At 39.4% G+C, this 25,358-nt stretch overlaps 1 protein-coding gene across 4 annotated transcripts in view; it reads right to left on the minus strand.

Annotated features, from left to right (window-relative positions):
- ARFGAP3 (ARF GTPase activating protein 3) overlaps positions 1-24,753 on the minus strand; it is a 37,524-nt gene extending 12,771 nt beyond the window's left edge. Inside the window, exons 1-10 of one of the 4 annotated variants that reach the window (XM_034442047.3) lie at positions 24,317-24,753; positions 21,112-21,230; positions 17,750-17,822; positions 12,837-12,968; positions 10,862-10,945; positions 6,503-6,584; positions 5,995-6,051; positions 5,245-5,289; positions 2,663-2,709; positions 1,349-1,479 (exon numbers count right to left, since the gene is read on the minus strand). In XM_034442047.3, coding sequence (XP_034297938.2) covers positions 1,349-1,479; positions 2,663-2,709; positions 5,245-5,289; positions 5,995-6,051; positions 6,503-6,584; positions 10,862-10,945; positions 12,837-12,968; positions 17,750-17,822; positions 21,112-21,230; positions 24,317-24,385 — 839 coding nt within the window. In that variant the 5' untranslated portion in view covers positions 24,386-24,753. Of the gene's footprint in view, positions 1-1,348; positions 1,480-2,662; positions 2,710-5,244; positions 5,290-5,994; positions 6,055-6,502; positions 6,585-10,861; positions 10,946-12,836; positions 12,969-17,749; positions 17,823-21,111; positions 21,231-24,316 lie in introns of all 4 variants that reach the window. The other 3 variants (XM_034442046.3, XM_034442050.3, XM_034442049.3) reach the window with 3 other exon arrangements.
- Between the last annotated feature and the right edge of the window lie 605 nt (positions 24,754-25,358).

A 25,358-nucleotide genomic window follows, 5' to 3' on the forward strand; every position in this document is an offset into this window, starting at 1 on the left:
TACAAGACAAAAATCACACTTACTGTTATTTCTGTCTGACAGCATTAACAAAATCAAAAATATCAGAACATAGTTCTTCAAAGAAAGATGCAATAATTTTTCTAACCTACTTTTGTAAGAATTTTATCACATTGCAACACAAGCATTTAATCAATGTAATAAAGAAGAAAAGTGGTGTCATTAAGAATAACTTGGTATCCCATTTTGATAGCTTAGTACATTTTTGTAGACATAAAACCTGGATAAACATTTTCATAATGGATCAAGAAAAGTGAGTGCTATTTAGAGGAATATTTCCAAATGTTTATTTAAATACAATGCCTATTCTATTCATGAAAATAACGGAAAGGCAATACACAATGTAAACGTTTGCTCCATTTTCTCCTTGTAATCTAAAATAATTAAAAGCATATTCATGTTTTTAATTTTATTATAATTCTGTTAAGTCACAACTGATTATGAAGTGAATTCTGATTTATTCAGAAATAGACCCATACTATACATATATATGTGGTAAAAGCAGCCTATATTGGATCAGTTTTTGAAAAATGACAACATACTATTATTTAATTCCAGGAAGGAAAGGAATCTCTATGGATTTTATTTCGCTACTCATTTCCAACTACAGGGGGCGGCATTCATCTACATTTCGAGCCCATAAGTCACCACTGTCCAAAGACATTTCCATGGTCATGTGGCCAGCATGATGTCGTGGAGCACTATTTTCTCTCCACTGAGGTGGTATCTATTTATCTACTCGCATTTGCATGCTTTTGAATTGCAAGATGGGCAGGAGCTAGGCAAAGTCTCAAACCCGGGCTGTCAGCTTTCCAGCCTACAAGCCCAGCATCTTAACTGCTGAGCCATCATGCTGCCTTAGTTCCAGGGCCTATACCAGAGGTCGGCAACCTTAAACACTCAAAGAGCCACAAAGGCCCTAACCAGAAGTCCCCTGTTCAATTCCGGAGCCAACCAAAAGTCCGGTTCCCCCCATCACCACCACCATAGTCTCCTCCTAGCGTGGCACCCTTTTTCCTCTGCCAACCGGAAGTCCAGTTCCCCCCACCATAGTCTCCTCCTAGCACGGCATCTTTTTTTTCTACCTATCCTAACTGAAAGCCCTATCAATTGTGGAGCTGACTGGCGACAGGGAGCCGCAGCAGAGGGATGAAAGAGTCACATGCAGCTCCAGAGCTGCAGGTTGCTGACCCCCGGCCTACACCAAAGTAAAATAGGTATCATCCCTAAAGTTCCTTGTATCAGAGGATATTCAAACATTTTCCACTTCAAATACCCACTTAAGTCTGCAAAGAGAGAATCTAACAGGTGCCAAGCAAACTCTACTTACAGCGGTTCTTCCTTCTCTTTTGCTTTGCCAGCTTCCTTCAGTTTATCTACTGCCTGTGCTTGTTTTTCTATCTCGTTAAAACTCTTGCTGCTCAGTTTCTGGGCCCCCAAACCACATTTCTTAGCTCCAACCTTTAATTTGGATGTGAAAGAAAAATGAAAAAAGGTTATCACAATAGAAGAATCCATGTTATTTCATGTTTCTTTCTCTAAGGACAAAATGGAAAGGAAACAGCTCTAGTAAAGGCAAGGGAAGCCATACCAGCAAGGCCTGGCTTCTGCATTCATGATGCTTTGCAGTTCCTAGGGCAGCCTTGCAGCTCCTGATTTGTGAGCTGGAATTTGTGAGCGATGGGCCACTATTAAATTTTGATTGCTGGATGAGGCAAATCTATGGTTAGTAGTAACCACGGTATTAAAAAAAGGGTGCTGATTCTGCTTTGAAAGCAGTTAATGAACAATTCGGATGTCAAATTTGGTAAAGCAATGTTGTAAGACGAATACAAAAAAATGCATTCTAATTGCACCCGCTTGTGTGGCTAGATATAAATCACATGACATGCAGCTTACTTCTAAGTTACTATATAGAAAAGCAGACTAGGCATGCATGGAATTAAGAAAACAGCTGACCAAATTACTACCGCTTGCTCCCAAGTCAGTCCTATATAGCATGGAAATAAGACTGGCAAATGTATCTCTACTGGACTTTCTGGTTTTTCTTTGAAGACGTTTTGCTTCTCATCCAAGAAGCTTCTTTAGCTCTGAGTGGATGGTGCTGGAAAGTCCATCTGCCTCTTGAAAAAAGCACCTTTGGGACAACCATGACCTGGATGACTGAGAATCTCCACAGACATCTAAATGGATGTATAACCCAGTCCAGTGACATCTGCAACAAGCCACAATGCAGCGAGTCCAATGAGACCAAAGGTCCATGGTGCCCTCCCTCATTATTTAAGTTAACAGCTGTTTCCCTTTACTTGACTGATGTAAGTTGTTGCATATGCATTATGCCATCATCACTCGCTTTTCATAATTCGTCTCCATACTATTGTAGTGGAGACTCTCTGGGCCAATTTAAGAGCAGTGGGTATGAATGCCACAAGGAGGGTTCAATTCCCTCCCCTCCCCCAACCTCCCTTTAACTAGTTAACAATAGGATGTTTTTAGGAGAGGATGCTCTGCATATAGGCCTAATTACTGAGGACTAATTTGATTAAATTCAGAGGTATACAACTCTTTATGTGCATAAAAAAGAGCATGAATCTCTTCAGCAGCCGAGTAAAAGAGTTTTGAAAATATCAGTCTAAATACTTACTCCCTTTTTTACTTGATTTGGTTTCTTCTTCATCACAGAACTGATTTCTGTAAGAAAAATACACAGCCTATGAATTACATACACTGTAACATGATGAAATTAGCATGAACAGTAATATCTATAAAAGTACAAAACACCAGAATTGCCCATTTAACTTACAAGAATTAGGAAAAGCTATACAATGTAATATGGAATTAGTTTTCAACATTTAAAAATAATATATAATCTTCCAGAGAAAGGGAATCCTAGGCACCCGCTTATAAATTAATGCATTTCCAAAGTTCTGTATTTTTCAAGAAAAGAATTTAGTATAAAAAGGGAAATATGTTTCTCGAGAATGTCTACATAACTGTTTTTTTCTTAGGGGAAACTAAGATGACATTTTAAGTTGAATAAAATAACTGAATATTTGTATACAAATAAATCAATTAAGTCCCTCAACAGTTTACCAGCTGACACCTTAAATAAATCTTTTTCAGAATTAGAAATCTATCCCAATAGTCTTTCCTCCAGTGTGGTAAATCTCACCAAGTTATCTTCATAAAGCCAAGATGGATCAATATCATATATCTCGGAGGTGAGCATTGTTATGATGATGCTTCCACAGATGGCAGTGCCTGACCAGTCCTTACTGATCTCAGAATCCAAGTAGGAGCGGCCTGACACCAAGAAACCCCGGGAATATGGATGAGACTGGAAATCCCCCATTTTAAATGAACAAAAAAATCTGGAAGGAGGCAAGATGAGTTGGTATCCTTGGCCAAGAAAATTACATAGATGCGGTCCTTAGGCCCTGAGCTTGATTTGGAAATTTCAGTCTTTATAATAATTCCTGTGCCACGTAGAAGTGAGGGCAGGGGAATTAACTTTTGCATTGTTTATGGAACTATGCAGGCCAAAATAGATACCTCTTGTTTTTCAAAGGAAATTTGAGTAACAATGGCATTAGGACTAGACCAGGGGTGTCCCACTCCCTTTTTAACAAGGGGGAGGAGTAACAATACGTCATGTGACGACGTGTCATCATGAGTTTGATACCCCTGGACTAGACTAAAGGGTACATGGCATATTATTAGTGGTGCAATGGTTAGAATGCAGTATTGCAGGCTACTTCAGCTGATTGCCGGCTGCCAGCAGTTCGGCAGTTCAATTCTCACCGGCTCAGCCTTCCATCCTTCCAAGGTCAGTAAAATGAGGACCCAGACTGTTGGGAGCAATATACTGACTCTGCAAACTGCTTAGAGGGCTATAAAGCACCGTAAAGCGGTATATAAGTCTAAGTGCTATTGCTATTAATATTACAACAAAAAAAAATACATATTTATTACTACCAGTTCTGCATATCTGGCTGATTGTCATTTTACTGCACTTGGACAGCATAAGTAGAAATAATAACAGAACGGCTGGTGTGTGTGTGTGTGTGTGTGATTAAAAACAATGGATTGCTGATCTAGTAGAATGCCACTATAGAGTAACCAGTTAATTTCATATGATTCAATGGATGGAAAAGCTAAGAGGGAGCGAAGGCAGTTGATAAAAGTAAAAGGAATGAGAAGGAAAAGAAGAGGAGATAATTAATACATAGAAAAAATACAACCCTTGAACAAAACCAGGTAGTGATTCTGCAAATCATGAAATTTTGTACCTCTAAATATTAACTTAGTATAATATAATTTTAACTTAGTATAATACAGTTTTAACTGTTTATGAACAGATCTCCAAATAAATGAAAGCCAGAACATAACATTTCCCTAGATCTAATACACAACTCTGTCAGGAAAACATCTGACAAAGGAGAACTATGGGAATCTCAATATGGGAATCCTGAATATTTTGAGGCAGTGGTCAGAAGCTTTAATGTTGTATATATTTATTGCCAAAATAAACTTAGAAGAAATTATGCCATTTCTCACCAAGTAAATCCACTTTTGCCAAAAGATTTAACTATTCATGTTATCCACAACTATCACTGCTGACCCAGTAAATGGATCAGATTAAGAATTAAATTCTGTATGCCACTCCAAACTGCTGAAAGGAAAAAAAAAAAGAAAGCACTGAACATGTAGTGCTTTGTTCTATAAAAAATTGAGAAAAAAATATGGCGTCACTTCAGTGGCAGGAGAACATTGAATCCCCATATAAGAGAATAGAATAGGATTCTTTCTTAAGGTTGAAGGCCAGTAAGCTGACTGGCCTACAAGCAATAAACTATTCAGAAAATTTAACAAATAGGTATCAACACAATAAAACAGATAACAGAGCATTCATCATCTGTTGCCAGTTTTCTGTCTAGTGACCTGCATGCAAACTAGTTTTGGATCTCCATATGAAAGACACCTCAAAGATGCAACATGTTAAAATATGGGGCTACCAAATACATCTCATTGCTCTTTAGTTACATCAAGAAAAATAGTAAAAAGGTAGGTTCAGAAGCAAGAGAAAATTTAAAAAGAAATTAGAAGCATGTAGATATATTTGCTGGAACCGCTAATACAAACTAAGTAAATTAATATAATGCTCTATTCCACAGAAGTATGTGGAAACTGAAGCAGCAAAACAGGGTAACTAAAACATCCAGTCACCTTTGTTAGGTGCCGTGCCTGAAGTATTTACCTTCTCCAAGTAGGCTAAAATAAGAGATAAAAATATATATATCACTAACTAAACAAACATACGCATTTATACAAGAATGCAGCTGCATTGATTTGAAGAGCCAATTTACCAAACTCCCCCTCACCCATACCCCAAGAAATAGCATATGATTCCAATGTTTGGGAGTTGTACCATTTCAGAATGAAGGAAGAAACAATTTAAATTTCTCCATCTTGCCAGAACATGTTAGCATGTTTCTGATCTCCTAAAAGGAAGTGCGGTTGTATTCTGTTTGTTCATTTAAATTTTATATAGCTTAAACATGGAGGCAGCATGTCAACTGAAAAACAAACATCAGGAATGAAGACTCAGAATACTCTTAAATGGAAAGGTATTTCTAACTGAACTGCAAAAATTCTAAACAGAATACCCAGAATTGTGGCTCTATTATATGATGCTAATCACTACATCCTCAAATAAAAACAGCTACAAGTAAGCCAGATGCTATCGGAAGAAACTCGTGTTCTAAAACATGTCTCAGTAATGTATGTGTAGCAATAATGTGTACATCTGACTCACAGCATCTTCTGAACTCTAGTAATAATGAGCTGTTGAGGGCTAGGATAATTATTACTATGAAATTGCTGACAAGTCAGCAAACACAACATGAGATTTGTACTGTTTTGTCCATCCTGCTGCATCTGTAGACATTCAGAGATCTTTTCTTCTGTATTGTTTACCTAAAGAAGCTTCAGGCGATACACTAAGGTAATCAACACTTGGTCCATATTCTGGATCTTCTAGAAATAAAAAAAAATCAGCAAACATATAAATGTTAAAGATTAGTACAGTTCTAAATCCTTGATCCACATACAGTCAACTCAACTTCCTGTTTTCCCAGTCAGTCAACTTCTGTTCTTATCTATTTGAATTAAAGACAGTTTTAGTATGCTGAAAATTTATCTGGATCTGAACCGATTATAATAAGCAAATTTAAAGTATATTTTTATCAGATACAGTCATATTTCTAGACTTTTCATGTGTGGCAATAACTGGCATGGGTTATAAAGCAGCAAAACTCATTTAGTTTTGTGTAAGTAGTTTTTGTATATGTTTTTAAAAGCACTACAGTTGATAAAAGCTATTTATCCAACGATCTTATAAGAACACAATCAACAGGATTTAGGAATATTTACATATTCGCTACATTTTGTCACACATTTTAGAAATGAAGTTGATAAACTATACCATCTTTGCTTTCCGAATTGTTTTCTGAAGAATTCTGCTGTGGATTAATTGTTTCCTGTAGTAATGATTCCTGGTCAATAACCTACAAAAGAGAAAGAAAAAAAACACAAGTTATTAGCAGTGTTGAAGTCCAAAGAATTAAAATTAAGCTCATCAGAATTAGTTTAGGTACAGACTAATATTCATGTATATAAGATATTAAGATATTATATGTTAAGAAGTTTTATTTTTATTTTATTTTTCAATTTATATACCGCCCTTCTCCCTGAGAACTCAGGGCGGTGCACAGCCAGAATTAAAAACATGAAATACAAATATTTTTGCTGACAAAAAGTTTTGCTGACATCTCATTCAGAAATGCAGCTGAAAAATCATATTGGATATGAATAATGAGGAAGTTTTAGTTTCAAGTCCCAGGTAGTGAGTGTAGTGAAATATTTTACTATCAATTTGCTTATACAAAAAAATACATTTAGTCTGTAAGATTTCTTTTAACCCAAATTAAATGGATTTTTATTTGATCAGACTTATATTGGCTTTAGTGAGCATGTGAAGAGAGACCGAGAAGGCGTTTGAAGGGAATTCAACTGAGAAGAAACAGGACAAGGAGAGAGGAGACAGCAGAAGAGTTAGGAAGGTGGAAGGGCTGTTGACGGCTCTTGGAGTGATGCTCACTGCTCACTGTGTGACAGATATTGCTTGTTGCTGACCTAGTTCTGAAATAGGTTCAGGAGACAAATAAAGCAGCCAACTTTTCAATGAGCAAGTTTACAGAGTGAACAAACAGGATCTTTTTCGACAAAGAAAAGACAAACAGAATTTCTTTTATGACCTGCAGAGAATGTGTCATGTTTGCTTTCCTTCCACAAACAGAATTTATACATGCTGTAAATGAAGGCTGATTGCTCTCCTGGAAGAGGAGATAAAGCATCCTGAGGCAAAGCTGTTCGTTTTCGATTTTATCAGGGAAAATTATGAGCTCTTGGATCAGATATACCGTGTTTCCCTGAAAATAAGACCGGGTTTTATATTAATTTTTGCTCCAAAAGATGCATTAGGGCTTATTTTCTGGTTAGGTCTTATTTTGGGGAAAATATGGTACTAAATGCATCCATCTGGCTAACAATCTTAACTTGGGTTTATTTTGGGGGTAGGGCTTATATTACGAGCATCCTGAAAAATCATGCTAGGACTTACCGTATTTTTCAGAGTATAAGATGCACCTTTTCCCCCCCTAAAAGGGGGTGAAAAATTAGGTGCGTCTTATACACCAAATGTAGCCCCGTGCACCCACTGGCCCCCACTCTTTGGCCTCTGCCTCCTAGCAGTTTACCTCCTTGCAGCAAGCAGCAAGAAGAAACAGCTTGTTTCAGCTTCAGCACAGCCTAATTAGCACAAGTTGATTGGATCGGCCTCCCAACTCTCAGTTGTTTTTCTCTCAGCTGTTTTGCCCAGGCCTCTGCTGCTTGCTGCAAGGAGGTAAATTGCTGGGAGCAGATTTTTTTTTCTTGTGCTGATCAAGCTATGATGAAAGTGAAAATGAAAGTAAAGCAGGCTATTTGTTGTTTGCTGCAAAAAGGCAAAATTGCTGGGAGGCAGAGGCAGATTTCTTTTTCTTGTTTTCCTCACCAAAAAAGGTAGGTGCGTCTTATAGTCTGGAGCATCTTATACTACGAAAAATACGGTATTTTCTGGTTGGGTCCTATTTTTGGAGGAACAGGATAGGACACTCTTGAAGAGGGAAAATGGCATCAAGGAACATCCCAGGACAAGGAAGGTAGTCAAATGAAAAGAATGAAGAGGAGGAGGAATGTGATTTGTGTATGGGTGCATGTGTATATATGGATTAGAGAACAAACAAAAGTATACAATATCATCAAGAGAGTAAAAGAATGGGAACGGAAACGGGCTGGTCACATAGCAAGAACTGATGGCAGGTGGACCAAAGCAGTCATAGAATGGATCCCACTTGGTAAAAAGTGTCCACACAAGAGACCTAAAACAAGATGGATCAATGGCATCAGCAAATTGTGGGCCCCATTGGCAAGATGATGATATGAAGATGATGATGATGATGATAGGCATTTAGAAAATAACTTCTTGGATCTAGTATGGATTTGTCAAAAATAAATTAGGCCAAGCGACTATCTCTAATATGACCACGGGATTGTGATGGACCTAGCATATTTTGATTTCAACGAAGCATCCAATATTTATTTATTTATTTATTTATTTATTTATTTATTTATTTGATCAAATTTGTAATTTAAATTTAAAAATTAAAAATTAAAAGGGGGGACAGGTCAGGCCAGGCCTGCTTGCTGAAATAGAAAGGTCTTTAGAGCGTGGCGAATAAATTCCCCATTAGGTTCTACCAGAGAAGCTGATAACATGTGAATTAGAACATTACTGCCACTAGTTGAAAACGAGATGGATGAACAACTGTAACCAATGGATTAAGCTGGAAGGTGTTGGGTTGCTTATCACAGGACTTTGTTCTAGGCCAGAGGTAGGGAACTATGGCTGGCTCAGGAATACTGGGAGTTGAAGTCCACAAGTCATAAAAGGGCCATAGTTCCCCACCCGTTCTAGCCTTTCTACTACTCAACATAAGATTCAGGAGGGTCTGGAAATCAGCATAAAGAATTTTAGCAGGGTCAATGTCACTTCCGACAGGAAAAATCAAAGGGATAAGCGTAGGATGAGAGACCACCCTAGAAAGCAGTATTTACTGTTCCTTTTTATTCCACAATAGTGGCCAAAATTGTGGAAACCTTTTGGGAAAAGTGTATTTTTGAGGTTTGATGGCTAATAACACCACTTTTTTGGGGAATTTCAAGATAATCATATTCCACTGCTGGAATGGCCTGGGAATAGCCCAGACCTTAACCCGACTAAAAATCTATAGTCGACTAACGCGATCCAGCAATAAAACCCAGTTAATAGAAGCAATCATTCAAAGAGCCTTGGTGGCGCAGCAGACTAAAGCACTGTTAAGTAACACCAGCTGCCTGCAATTATTGCAAGTTCAAATCTCACCAGGCTCAAGGTTGACTCAGCCTTCCATCCTGTCAAGGTAGGTAAAATGAGGACCCGGTTTGTGGGGGCAATAAACTGACTTTGTATAAAAAAGAACTGCTTAGGGGGGCCCGAAAGTCCTACTAAGCAGGTATATACAAAAGTATGAAGGCTATTGCTTAACACATTGTAAGCCGCCCTGAGTCTCCGGAAAAGGGCGGTATATAAATTGAACCAATAAATAAAATAATAAATAAATCTTGGTTTCACATAACAGCTGCAGAAGTAAAAAACTTGGTTCACTCCATGGGAAGACATTGTAAGGCCGTAAGTCATGCTAAAGGTTACCCAACTAAGTATTAACTGACATGGTGATAATTTTTGTAATATCTTGTTTTTTCTATGGTGATAATTTTACTTTTTCACTTTTCTTCTTTATACTGTATTCTAATAGCAAATCCTTCATAAAAGTTATTGCATTGCATTCTTGATTAAATTATCTTTCCATTGATATATAATTTTATGGTACTATTCCAAAAAAAAAGTGGTGTTATTAGCTAGTTTTAGAAAATACACTTTTCCCAAAAGGTTTCCACAATTTTGGCCACTGCTGTAAATTGATCAGAATGTAGTGTATAGACCCGTGATGGCGAACCTATGGCACGCGTGCCACAGGTGGCACACGGATCCATGTTGCCTGGCACCCCAGCTCAGCTCCGGCCAGCTGATTTTTGGGCCTTCTGGGCCCACCAAAAGTAGGGAAACAGGTTGTTTCCTGCCTCTGGAGAGCCTCCAAGGGAGTGGGGAAGGCTGTTTTCGCCCTCCCCAGATGCATAGAGAGGATCTGGAGCCAGGTGAGAAAGAAAAACAGGCCTACTGGGCCATCGCATGCCAGGAGTGGGGGGGAGGGGGATTGCGCAAGCATGCACAGGACGGGGCATATAGAATTATGGGTGTGGACACACGCACATGCGAAAAAACCCCCGCCCCCCCCTTCCTGGCACGCGATGGCAAAAAGGTTAGCCATCACTGGTATAGACTATAGGTACTGTTTTAGAAAGGGCAATGATAAATTAAAACCCTTCCAAGATGACTGAGGGGCTGAAAAGAAAAACATAAGAAGAACTGCTAGAGACATTGATATATTTAACCTGGAGAAGACTTTGGGGAGACATGATCAACTTTCAGCATTTTACTATGACTTATGGGAATATATAAGGGATAAATCAGTATTTCAGGTGCCACTGAGACATCTCTAATGATGTCCATGCCGTCTTACCTCCTATCATTCACATATAAGTAAAATTCCATCAAATTAAAAACTTTTCATTGATTCTATACCTGAGTAGAGACATGAGAGGCAAAGAAGTCTTCTTCTTTCTCCTGAGGTGATAAAGGAGGGGCTCCGGAGCCATCTATCCATAACTAAAATATACAATAACATAAACACAAGTGAGACGCTTGCCAGGATTCTTTGCTTTTTGTTTGTTTAAAGTGCTTGCGCTGCATTTTTCATCTGTTTCCTAACGTAGAAAAAAAAAATTGCACAACTGGCTTCCTGAAACAATTACACAATACTGGACAAATTGGCTGTGAACAAGATGAAATTGCCGATGCTTGTAATTGTAAAGCTTTAAGCTTTTTGGATCAAATTCAGAGAAGGTGATCTGGAGTGTACCCATTACAGGGAATCCTTGACTTACAACCATTGATTTAGTGATTGTTCAAAGTTACAACAGCAGTGAAAAAAAGTGATTTATGGCTATTTTTCACACTTATGACTGTTGCAGCATCCCCATGGCCATGGGATCAAAATTTGAACTCCTTGCAACTGACATGTATTTATGATGGTTGCAGTGTCCTGGTTCATGTGATCACCAGAGGTGAGTTTCACATATTTTTACCACTCGTTTGCCCCGCGCACGGTTGCTTCACGCGCAAACGCACCTCCCGGCCAGTGGTCAAATGTAAAATTTGTTACTACCGGTTCTGTGGGCGTGGCTTGGTGGTAGTGGAGTAATGTGACTGGGTGGGCGTGGCCAACTTTTTTTTTTTTATTTTAAAAGCAATTTTTCTACAACCTTAAGAGGTTGCAGAAAAAAATACTTTTAAAAGGCTCTGACGATCCCAGCTAAGTTGCCTAATCATCAGAGGCTTTTGTTTTCCTTTAAAAGCTTTTTTTTTTTTTTTTTGCTTTTAAAAGAAAAAAAAAGCCTCTGACGATCAGGCAACTCAGATGATATCATCAGAGTCTTTTAAAAGCATTTTTTCTACAACCTCTTCGGCTGAAGAGGTTGTAGAAAAAATGCTCTTAAAAGGCTCTGACAATCCCAGTTGAGCCGCACGATCATCAGAGGCTTTTTTTTTTTTTTTAACTTTTAAAAGCATTTTTTTGGCTGAAGAAAAAGTGCTTTTAAAAGTTAAAAAAAGCCTCTGATGATCACACAGTTCAGCTGAGCTGGGCATTGGGGGAGGGGGCAGGGATTTTTGCTACCAGTTCTCCGAACCACCTGCCACCATCGCTACCGGATCAGGCGATCCGGTCCGAACCGGGAGCATTTCACCCTTGCTCCTGGCGTTCTGCACATGCGCTTTGCTCACGTGCCTGCCTTCCGCACATGCACCCAGCCTCAAAAACGTGGCTAAATAGGACGGCATAGCGCTGGGGCAGGTGGGCAGGCCCACCCGCGATCTCAGCTATCGGTTCACGCGAACCGGCTGAATACTACCTCTGGTGATCACCTTTTGTGACCTTCTGACAAGACAAAGCAAAGTCAGTGGGATAGCTAGATGCACTTAACAACTGTTTTATTAACTTAACAACTGCAGTGATTTAGAAAAGCTGTAAAATGGAGGCAAAGCTCAAAGCTAGTTAAATCTTGCTTAGCCACAGAGATTTTGGGCTTAATTGTGGTTGTATATTAAGGACTATCTGTACAGTTCTTTAAAGCAGAAGGACTTCTGCCCAGGATCTCAGCCCCAGCAGTTAGACTCAATCATTACAGTCAAATGCAACAGTTTTTGCAAATTAATTGTAGGGATTCAACCAAGTGTATGAACACTGCCATACAACAAAAACAGTATGGTATATTTTATCTTTGCATATGAACTGGTTATATAAGCAGAAAAGCAAAGCTTAAAGATAATACTATTAATATTAAAAATACAATATGCTTTTTCTTTTCAAATTACCTGCAACATTTTGACATATATGATCATGATACCAATACCGTATCATTTTAGCTTTATAAACAAACATTGAGATGACTGTACAACACAAAGTCAGTAAGCACTGTAAAATATGTACATTACTCACATCTGTGCCATATTTCCGTGTTGCCTGAGCTGCAAGAGATCTAATCTTGTCTCGGTAGAGCTGTGCAGTACGACTGCTATACTTGGCATTGGTATCATTTGTGATGCAACCATGCTGATGAAAGAATGCAGACTAAAAAGAAAACATTGAGAAGATGTGTATTTTTTTTTAAAAAAAAAAATATTTTAAAAATCTTCAATGTCATTGCTGACTAGTTCATTTTTTCAGAAGGTTGAAGAATACAGAATAACAGAGTTGGGAGGGACCTTGGAGATCTTTTGCTCCCTTTCACAGTTACTGCACCAGAAACCACCTATTCTATACCTGCGCACTTGGTTTTTCTTGCCTAAGTACAAAGTCTTACTTTTCTCAGCACTGAATTGCTGTTTGTTGGATACGGCCCGGTGTTCAAGTCTGTCAAGATCCTTTTGGATCTTGAGCTTGTCTTCCGAATTGTTCGCTATTCTCCCACCAGCTTGGTGTCATCTGCAAACTTGACGAGTTTCAATTTTATCTTTTCATCTCAACCGGGGTGGGCTTCAAAAATTTTAGCAAAGGGTTCTCTGCCTGGTTGCTGGGTGGGTGTGGCCATGGTGGGTGTGGCCTAGTCGGCCTCCTGCACCACAGTGTGGGGGAGGGAGTTTTTGCCCTCCCTGGGCTCCGGATGCTTTCTTCAAGCCTTCGGGAGGGCGAAAACAGTCTCCCCAGGCTCCGGAGGCCCTCTGGAGGCCAGAAATGGGCCTGTTTCCAGCCTTCCCGAACTTCCAGTAGGCCCATTTTTCACCCTCCCCAAGCCTCCGTGCGCGCCCTGCACTTACCTGAATCCAAAATAAGCCGCTTGGGGACTCCTGGGAAGGGTGGGGTGGGCGGGGCCAGCCAGGAGTGGGATTTGGCGGTTCTCCAAACTGCATATGATCTTAGCTAGAGGTTCTCCCGAACCCCTGCGAATCCCCAGCTGCCCACTCCTGATCTCAACCATGTATTTATTTATTTATTTATTTATTTATTTATTTATTTATTTATTTATTAAATTTATATACCGCCCTATTCCTAAGGGACTCAGGGCGGTGAACAGCGAACGATAAAAATACATGTAATACAAACGTTAATAAAAAACCAATTAAAATATACTAAACACTCTGGTCCTAGATAATTCAAGACATCCCAGTTTAAAATAAAATCAAAAAGCAATATAAAGGGAAAGTTAGGCCAGGCCAGCCTGCTGAAACAGGAATGTATGAATGTATGAAGATATTGAAGAGTAGTGGGCCTAAGTAGTGGGCCTAAGTACTGGGCATCCTTCTATCCATGTAGTTCCATTGAGGACTTACACGTTGAGTGTGATTGGTCAAACAGTTACATATCCAGCTGGTGGTGATGCTGTCTATATACCACATTTTTCTATCTTACCAAGAAGTAGCCCGTGGTTAAATGCTTTACTGAAGTCCAAGTATACTATATCCACCACATTTCCTTGATTCGTTAATTTAGTCATTTTATCAAAGAAAGCAATACAATTTATTTGTCATGACCTGCTTTTAACAACTCATGCTGACTTCTAATAATCAGCTTTTTCACTTCTAGGTGCTCACAAATCAGCTGCTTTTCTTTTCCAGGATCTTCCCAGGTATTGATGTCAGGCTGATTGGTCTCTAGTTTCTTGGGTCCATTTTTCCCCCTTTTTGAAGATTGGAACACATCAACTCTTTTCCAGTCCTCTGGTAATTTCCCCGGTAGTCTAGGATTTTTGAAATATATGATCCAGTGGTTCCGAAATTATGTCTGCCAGCTCCTTTTAGCATTTTAAGATTTTTGTTATCTTTTCCAGTTTCTTCTCTTCTCTTCTGCTGCCTCCAGGTACTGCCATGTTCACTAGCCACACTTTTTTGGCTGTTGTTACACACTGGTGGCCCATATTCAAGTGATCATCCACTAGCATTCTAAGGTCCCTCTCACAGTTACTGCTTTTCAGCCAGGTTTTGCCTAATCTGTACTTTGGTTTTTCCTGCCTTGGTGTAAAAGCTTCGTTTTCTTACAACACTTGTTTTTCTTGACTGTCTTACAACAGTTCTAATTGCAACTGTTAGGTAAATGCTGCATGATTGTTAGACGTGACATCGTATGATTGCCATTTGTGATCTGCCAGCTTCCTTTCTGACTTTGCTTATTTATCGCAAGCCCGCAGTGAAGGTTGCAAATGGCAATTAGGAAACCACAGGAGGAGGATTGTAATTGCAGGCCTGATTGTGCCCGAGTGCCCAAATTGCAATGATGTGACTGCAGGGATGCTGTGATAGCTGCAGCTGGTAAGTGTCTTCATTCACCACCATCGAAATTTCTGTTGCTGAATGAATAGTCGTTCACCGAGGACTACCTGTCATCAAAGCTTATTCCCTAATAGAATTGTGTGCATCAAGAGAATTCATGATGTGCCATGAAGTGGATATCGACTCTTAATGACCAAAAAGATGGCCCTTTTCCAGGATGATCTGTCCTCAGCTGGCCTCTTTAGCTGTTCCAATAGTGCACAGATTCCCGCTGTGAGATTGAGTCCATCCATTTTGCTGCTAGAACAAGGCTGAGCCTGAGGGCGGGGTCAAACGCATCATCAGTTTGGAATCCAATTGAATTATGTTGACTCTTATCTAGCACCAATTTGCCTTTTCCGTTAGCAGGTCAGATTCTTGTATATAGGTAGCATAAAATAAACTTGTACTCCTTTTGAACTCTATCCCAGTTCCAGGTTTCTTGCGCCTGACATGAGTTGCTCTCTTTTTCATTCTGTATTTCCCAACATGATAAACTTCTCAATAAAGCTTGGTTGTTTGCATAATGTATGCAAAGTTTGATAAAGGTAGTCCTTGACATACGACAATAACTGAGCCCAAAATTTATATTACTAAGTGAGACATTTATTAAGTGAGTTTTGCCCCATTTTGCAACCTTTCTTGCCACAGTTGTTAAGTGGATCACTGCAATTAAGCTAGTAATACAGCTGTTCAGTGAATCTGGCTTCCTCATTGTCTTTGCTTGTCAGAAGGTCACAAAAGGCGATCACATGACCCCAGGACACTGCAATTGTCATATATATGAGTCAGGTGCCAAGCATTTGATCACGTGACCATGGAAGTGTTGCAATGGCCCTAAGTGTGAAAAATGGTCATAAGTTACTTTTTTTTCAGTACCGTTATAACTTTGAACGGTCACTAAACAAATTGCTGTAAGTCGAGGACAACCTGTAATTTGGAGCCTGGTCATTGGTGTCTTAAGTAAGAATTCTGGGTTGATTTATTCTACAATTCAATTCTTTATTTTCCTGGCTATCCTTGATATATCAGGAGTCTACCTCATCGAGACCGTTTTAAAGCATCAATACTCTTTTTATTTTTTCTTCAGGATCCAACTTTTGCTTCCGTAGAATGTCACGGGGAAAACTATTGCCTGGATGATTCTGATCCCTGTAGGTATAGATGCAACCCAGCATCTGAGTATCTTTTCCAGGGTATTCATTGCTACTATACTAAATGATGGCCTGCAGAAACATGCTGGTAGCTAGCTCCTTTAATGTTGATAGTTGATCCAAATGGCAGGAGTCATCCATTATTTCAGTATCTTCACTATCAATTCTAAGACTGTTGCTAATCTGTTGTCATTAATTTGATTTTCTTTGTATTTCATTTTAGTTCCACTTTTTTACTGTGCTCCTTTATTTTCAATACTGTGGCTTCCTGCCCAGGTTCCACATGAGGACAATGAGATCTCCATTTTATTAAGTACATTCCACAGCTGGATATTATCAACACAATTAAAGGTCTTTCCATAATCAATGAAGTACATATTTATTTTCAGTATTCTATAGTTTCTCAATTATGCAGTGTGCTTCAGTAATAATGTCTCCATTTATTTGCTGAAACCAGCATTAATATCTGGCATCTCCCTTTCCACATATGGTCTTAATCTACATCGGATGCATTTGTTTGGCTAGCAGGTGAAATTAGGAATATTGTACAATAGTTTGCACTCTCTGTTAAGATTCTATTTTTGAACACTAATTTGCAGACTGACTTCTTCCAATCTTTTGGCCATTGTGTTTTTCTTCACATTTTCTGGCATAATATGGTTCAAACCTTTACCTATTCTTCTTCTATAATTGAAAATATTGAAAAAAAAATCCCTACTCTATTAAGCTAAGTAATATAGTAGCAGTATTACATATAAGAATTTGGACACATAAGTGATGAGATGAATTTAAAGTTTGTCATTTCCTATTTAAATAACTTTACCCAAGCATAGCTTCACATTTCTGATTAGTATCTATTAGTAGGACTGAATGCCAAAATTTCTGAACCTTTGCATTCCACATTAAAAATCTGCATAATTTAGGCAAAAGAGTATATTTTCTTATTTCACTCTTATTTTATTGCTGTTTTGGATAATTAGTTTTTTCTGATAAAAATTAGAATCGGCTATCATCCCAATATTATTGAATACCTCAGGTTTCACTTGGCTTAAAGCTAGATTTCCTGAAACCAGTGACAATCAATTTAACTCCCATTGCTTTCTAAAATGTCTATTCGTTTATCTGGATTCTATGCATACTAAGATTTTTATGAGTTATGTTTTGTGTATTTTCTATCCTTTGATATAACTGTAAAAAATGCTTAGAGCAGCTAACAGGGTACTGAGTTCAGCAATCTTGAAAGAAAGAAACAAATGAATAAGAAGCCAGAACTATCTTATTCATTTATTTTCCTGGTTTTCAAGATTGTGAAGGCATATGTGGCAGTTTGATCAAAGAATAGAAAATACATGAAATGTAACTCATAATATGCATAGAACCATGATAAATCAGTTAATAATTACTGATTCCTAGCAACCAAGAAAAAAAGTCGAGCGAGTTTTAATGTACTTACAGCATTTGCATTTCCTCCAACTTGCATGCACCTCAACTGAAACCATGACCAGTTTGAGTCTAATTCTGTAGATCTAAAATCAAAAAATAGAAGTAATTTCTGAAGAACTATTTAATACCAATAGTAATAGCACTTAGGCTTATATACCTCTTCATGGTGCTTTACAGCCCTCTCTAAACAATTTATAGAGTCAATATATTGCCCCACAACAATCTGGGTCCTCCTTTTACCGATCTCGGAAGGATGGAAGGCTGAGTTAACCTTGAGCCGGTGAGACTCGAACTGCCGAACTGCTGACTTATCTTGCAATACTGCACTCTAGCCCCTGCACCACCACAGCTCTTTAAAAAGAACAACAAAGCAGCATATATTTTGAAATGCACCAAAAGCAACAAGGAGGCTTGGGGACATGTTAGAAATAAAACAAAAGCCAAAGAGGATACAGACCCATTGAAAAAAACAAGGTACCATATTTTTGGGACTATAAGACGCACCGGAGTATGAGACACACCAAGATTTCGAAGAGGAAAACAAGAAAAAAAAACGTTTTTGGCCTCCCCAGGCCCCAGGAGCACTCTACAGGCCTCCCAAACCTTCTGCGTGTCCTATTTTTGCCCTCCCCGGCCCCCAGGAGTACTCTGCAGGCCTCCCAAACCCCCTGCACGTTTTTAGCAAAAACGGGACATGCGGGGCGGGGTTTCAGGAAGCCAAAAATGGCTGTATTCAGTGTATAAAATGCACCAACATTTCCACCCTCTTTTGGGGGGGGAGTGCATCTTATACTCCAAAAAGTATGGTAGTTAATTGTAATGAGCCATGGTGAGGATTTTTAACTTTTTAATTTTTCAACTGTCCTCTCACAGAAACGAAATGGAGGGCTAGCTAGTGGGGAGAGGGAGGAGAAGGGCCTAGGAAACTTTCTGCTTGAGATCTATACAGGACAGGTTCCTCAAACATGATCAAATAATAAGTGAGTACTTGGACAGGCATGCTACAATTAACAGGAATCAACAATTCATGCCAAGCCAATTTCTCTTTCTTAGGTAGAATTACTAATTCAGTAGATTAGGAGAATATCAAAGACAATACATCTGGATTACACCAGTTTTTAAGATAATGCCTCATGGTATTTTTCTTCATAAAATGGTAAAGCATAGGCCGAATGCCCTACTTAGTATTAGATGTACTCACAATTGAGTGAATGAGCACACCTAAGAATACCCTTCAACCTAAAAGCAACTTATGTGGAGTGTCTTAGGTCAACATTTTTAGCAATGTTTTGGATGAGCAGGTTAAGGAGGATGGATGACACAAAATTAGGAAAGGCAAATTGTTTAGATGATTATAATGAAATATGGTTATTCTTTATTGAAACCATTGTAGAGATGTGGTGACACTTAAAGTGAGATGGGTGATGTAAAAATTTAAACAAACAAATAAATAAATAAATAAAATAGAACTATATATACATAATATACACAAAGAAAATTTATATCATGGTTATTTTGTTCTCCTTTTTTCTATCATTTTTTTCCTTATTCCATTTAGTTAAATAAATAAAAGCCTTGAAGCAAGATCCAAGAAGGTCTAGAGTGGCTTGAAGTATGGAGTGAAAAGAGTAGAATGGAATTTGACATAGAGAATTTAAAGTTCTGCATCTCTGATAGGAAAAATGTAAACTCTGGGTATCCTGGTCAACACAAAGTTAACATTAATTCAGTGTAGTGTGATGCTTTTGCTAAAAACAACTGCTGTCTTGGCACGTTATTATCAAAAATATAAGTCCACATCATAGAAAATAAATGATTCCACTCCATTTTGCTTTGGTCAGGTTTTATTTGGAATACTGTGTCCGGTACTGAACACCATAGTTGAAAAAGGACAGTTACAGATTAGAACAAGTTCAGAAGAGGATTTCCCAGATGGTAAACAGCCTGGAAATCAAGCTCTATATGGAATGGTTAAGGTTTTGGGAAGAAAGCTATGATGGTCTTTTTTATTAACCCAGATGTAAGACAAGAAGCAGATCTTTTCACCACAATTTAATTAATTAAACGGAACTGAGGAGAGAAACAGGTTGGTTATCCCTTTCATACTTAACACTGAAAAGGTGTATAACAGTGATGGTTATAAGACCGAGTGCCGAAACTAGAGCGTTGAGTGCATGCGCATGTGCACACGTGCGTGCAAGAGCGCCAGAAACTGGCCAGCTGCTCTTCCCAGTTCCATTGCGCGCATGACCCGCTGGACAGCTGGTCTGTCGCGCATGTGCACCAGCCAGCTGCTCTCTTCTGGGTTCCGGCATGCGCATGCACAATAGCCAGGACCTGAAAGAGAGCAGCTGGCCGGTGCGCATGCACACCGGACCAGCTGGCTGGCGCGCATGCGTACCGGACCAGCTGGCCGGCACGCATGTGCACAACAGAACCTGGAAGAGCAGCTGGCCACCGTGCGTGCCCAGAGAGGGATCTACGTGCCACCTCTGGCACACGTGCCATATGTTCACCATCACGGGTTTATAAGGAATCAAGCATTTCCTTCTGAATACTTGCCGCATGGTTTTTGAAAATACCGTGAATGGGACAAGAGGAGCCAGGAAAGAGGTAAGATACGCAAAAAGCATTATTGGCACACAAAACAAATGAAATAATATTCAACTTGATGGAGAGCCAATGAGTTACTGAAAATATTTTAAAAGCTAAATTGTCAATTGCAGAACAATCGCCCAATGAGTATGTGAGTATGTGAGTATTCGATTTTACAGGAGTTGGATTATCAAACAAAAACAGCAGATCTTGGGAAAGCTACTGCTATATTTGATACATAAGCTTCACCCATTTTAGTTGGAAACAATTATAGGATTGTTCTTTATCAGATCTGCAGAACAATATTCACAGTAAAGCTGAAGATATTTCAATTTATGAAGAGAACTGCAGTTTACAATTCAAAGGAGGTAAGGCATAAAGCCCTAAAACATAATAGAAGAGCTGCAATTGATATTAGATACCAGTACAGCTAACAAATCATGCAAACATTTTAAGAACAAACAAAAGTTATGAGAGCATATATGTCAGAGTGACCAAAATCAGTTTAAATATTAAACTAAAGTTTAACTTGAAAATGAAATTCTCATCTGATACTCTGTATTTTGAAATTCATATAAGATGTACTTTCATGAAAGACATGCCAGACTATTTATATTTATTTTGTATCGGTGCACAATAAAGATAGCTAACAGGAACGACAGACAGTTTCAAACCAAGAAGCATCTCTTCTACAAGATGAGGAAAAATATATGTAGATATACTCAGGAAAATATCCCCCAAGAATGAACCGCATGCATTGCTAGATGAATTGCTTACCGAATGAAACTCAAGTGAACTCCAAGTGAGCGATGAGTCCCAGAGCAGTCAATACAGAGGAAAACTCCATATGTTATGCTTGCCCAGCTTGGATTTTTTGCTCCACAGTCAAAACATAACTAGAAAACAACCACAATTTAATTGTTATTACACAGCATACTTTTGTCTCCTAAATAAGAATGATCTGCAAAATGCACACAGAATGCAAATATCACTCATCAATTTAGCTGCTTCTTAGGTACAACATTAGGGAAATGTTACTTTTAAGAATTCAAATCAAACAAATGGAATTTAGGTCCAACTGAAAGTTAGTTATTTATTCATTTGCATTCATTCATTCAATTTCTAGAATGGTAGTCCAAATAAAATCAAGGATAAGAAAGTTTAACCGACTTGATGTATATCCAAAATTATTTGGGCTGCATTTGGGCTACAATTTAGTTCCTACACTAGGAACTGCATTTAATTTTAAGAAGGTACTACTTTTATATAAGATACTATTTAAAGAGCCTAATCAAAGTATCTCCCATAAAATAAGCATGTTTTCCTATTTCTCAGCTCTTCATAGGCCGCTGATTGATCACTGTGAACTTAAAGACAAAAAAACTCAGAGGCTTTTGGTTTCATCCTGCACACTTCACCAGTCTTCAAGACAACTTGCTGACATTTCTTTGAGAACAACAATGAACATACGAATCCCAAATATTCCCTTTTACTGAAGTCCCCATACCTTGTTCCCAAACCAACTTGCATAAAATAACCTTGATCTCAGAATCTAATGTATCCATATTATGGACACAAACAATTGCATTAAAATTCTGTTCAATGCTTAATTAAGAACTCATTCAACTAAATAAATTGGTTTGCTCTGCTCGCTGCTGCCCTTTATTTCTTCATCTTAACGATGGCATTATATTTTTGTGAACTTGATTCATATACACCATTAAGTTCCTTGCTTAATTATTGGAAAAAATTCTAAAACACTCTCAAAATGAGCGTGCGGCTTCAAAATGATCTTCATAGAATACAAGGGGATATAATTATTTGCTACTTTAATAATCTAATAAAAATAATTTCTGTCTAAATATTCAGAAGCAAACAGAAATACCTGAAGATAAATTGGCACTGAAGCTTGCATTGCAAAAACAATTGTTTTGACACACATCCACTGAAAAGCCATTTTCAGTCAACTCATCAATTTCTAGGTTAAAATTAAAGACTGCATTCCACACAGTGATGTAAACATATGCTACTGGAATCGACAAAGGGAACTTTGAACTTGGGATTCCAACACAGAGGAAGTGAACATTAATGTTATTTTTAAATGATATGGCTAGTAAAGATTTAAATATTCTATAAAGTATTCTCCCATAGTACCACCACCAACAAAAATCATTAAAATATTTTTGTCTTGGATTAACATTATTATATCTTCAAGCCAGGGAAAGAACAGAAAAAACAGCATGTTCTCATGAGTATACAATTACATTGCTTACAAATGAAAACTGGCTAGAATGTGAGACTGGCAAATGATGGCAGCATCCCACAATATACAGTGGGGCCAGGAATTAATAGGATTGGAGTTTAGGTGCAACACTTCTGAGTGATAAAATAAGACATCTATGCCAGGAAGTCTCTGGGGTTTTGCTTTTTTTTATTCCAATAATGAAGGTGTGTAAACCTATTCTGGAAAGTGCCTAAGATTTAGTAATTACGGGAAAGCCACTGTGACACAATAGTCGAGTCTTCTTCTAGAAGTAGAGATCCAGGTTCGAATCCACTCTCATGCAGAAGCTGGCTGACTTGGGCCACTTTGCTACTGTGATTTTATTGAAATATTTTCTTCACATAGCTGAGTAAAATTTCCCTTTAGATGCAGCTGAAATAACAGGCATGAATCCAAGTCTCAGCATTATTATTATTACACAATGTGCTTTTCTATTGAAGGACATGAGGGGATGACACCAATATCTTCATACCACCACCCTGCAAAGTGCAGAGACTGGCTTTAAAGTCTTCTACCTGAACGGGGAACTTGACCTTGCCTCTCCCAAGTTTAATGCCCAAACCTGTACCTTTAGCAATAGAACAGAACAGAACAGAACAGAACAGAATAGAAGATGGGATGGGATGGGATGGGATGGGATGGGATGGGATGGGATGGGATGGGATGGAATGGAATGGAATGGAATAGAATGGAATAGAATGGAATAGAATAGAATAGAATAGAATAGAATAGAATAGAATAGAATAGAATAGAACAGGAATTCTTTATTGGCCAAGCGTGATTGGATACACAAGGAATTTGTTTTTGGTGCATTCAGTGTACATAAAGAAAAATAAAATAAAATACATTCATCAAGAATCATAAGATACAACTTAGTGATAGTCATAGGTTACTAATAAGCAATCAAATCATAACAGGAAACATATAAAACAATATAAATTGTAAAGATACAAGCAGAGAGGTTACAGTCATAAGTGGGAAGAGATGGGTGATACCAACGATGAGAAGACTAATAGTAATGCAGACTTAGTAAATAGTTTGACAGCTGAGGGAATTAGTTGTTTAGCAGAGTGATGGCATTCTGGGGAAAAAACCGTCCTTGTGTCTAGTTGTCTTGGTGTGCAGTGCTCTATAGCGTCATTTTGAGGGTAGGAGTTGAAACAGTTTATGTCCAGGATGCGAGGGGTCTGTAGATATTTTCACAGCCCTCTTTTTGACTCCTGCAGTATCCAGGTCCTCAATGGAAGGCAGGTTGTCAGCAAAGGATGGTGCTAGAGAAATGGGTTAGCCCAAAATGCCTTCCCAGATGGTGGGGTTTTTTTCTTTCCGATTTCCAAGTCTTATGATTTCCTACAGCCCCATCCAAATATTAACTCTATTTATAAACTTTTTTCCCCCTCCAGTAAAGCAGTAAATCCTGTAAAATGGGTGACTGGACCCATCCAGGCAATCCCTCTTGGGAACAAACTGCCTTCTTCAGGGATGTTTCTCAGCAATCTCCCCACCTTCAGGTTTCTTGGGGGGTCTCCCCCTTCTCCCCCCCTCAACCGCCACCCCCCACGATAAACACGCTGGGCTTCCCGCCCCCCCCCATCACCACCACACACACACACACACACACACACCCGCCCTCGCTCCGCCTCTCGCCGCCTTGCAACGTGTCACTCGGAAGCCTGACGCTCCGCTTCCTCTGCCTACCTTGTTCGTGGCGACGGCGCGGAGCCGCCTGAAAACCGTCACCAAGTCGTGTTTGCTAGGTTCGCACATCCCTCCGTCCGCGCACCCTATTTTTTTGGGGGGGGTCTCCGCGGGGCTCGCTGACGTTGCAAACGATCCTCCTCCTCCTCCTCCTGCTGCTGTTGCTGCTTCCAGACCGGCGGAAAACAAGAGACGGGTGACGCAGGCGCATTGAAGCCCCGGGGGAACCAGGACAAGCTTTCGCCACTTCCCCCGCCCACCAAAGGGGAGGAGCTAATTGACGCGCGCGCGGGGGGCTCCACGTCGCGGAGAAAACGAGAAGGAGAGAGGCGCCCGGCGGGTCCCACTGCCGCTAATTTGTCCGCCGCGGATTGGATTGGAGGGCGTCCCTCAGACGACCCCGCCCACACTCCTCCTCCTCCTACCACTCCCCGCCCGCAGCCGCGCGTGATACAGAAGGCGTCCCGTTGCTGTGGAGATCTCCGGAGGCGTCGCGGATGACGTCAGCTGCGCTGGGCTGGGCTTCATTGGGAGGTGGGGCCTAAGAGTATTGATGGTGTGGGGGGGTGGAGTTGGGTTGGTTTGGTTTATTTTGAGTGCTGGCAGCTGGCTGGATCGATTTAGGTTGAGGGAGATCAGCAGAAACCTACCCAGTCCCCAGGCAGTAGCGGATCTCGACAAGATCCGGAAAGAGGTGCAAAAGCCAGTCATTCCCAGGCGAAGGACAACGAAGAATGTTCTTTCTTTGTTTCTCAGGAAACTCAAAACTGTTCAAGGAGCTGAGGAAGTATTGAGTCTGTCATGTGCACCTCCATAACTGTCTGATTTGGTTCTGCAACCCAACAAGACAGACACAGACTTCTGAGGATAATTAGAACTGCAGAAAAAACAATTACTACCAACCTGCCTTCCATTGAGGACCTGTATGTTGCACGAGTCAAAAAGAGGGCTGTGAAAATATTTACAAACCCCTCACATCCTGGACATAAACTGTTCCAACTCCTACCCTCAAAACGATGCTATAGAGCACTGCACACCAAGA

The sequence above is a fragment of the Pantherophis guttatus genome, chromosome 7, assembly GCF_059756535.1.
Source record: "Pantherophis guttatus breed Tessera chromosome 7, ASM5975653v1, whole genome shotgun sequence".
Classification (NCBI taxonomy): domain Eukaryota; kingdom Metazoa; phylum Chordata; class Lepidosauria; order Squamata; family Colubridae; genus Pantherophis; species Pantherophis guttatus.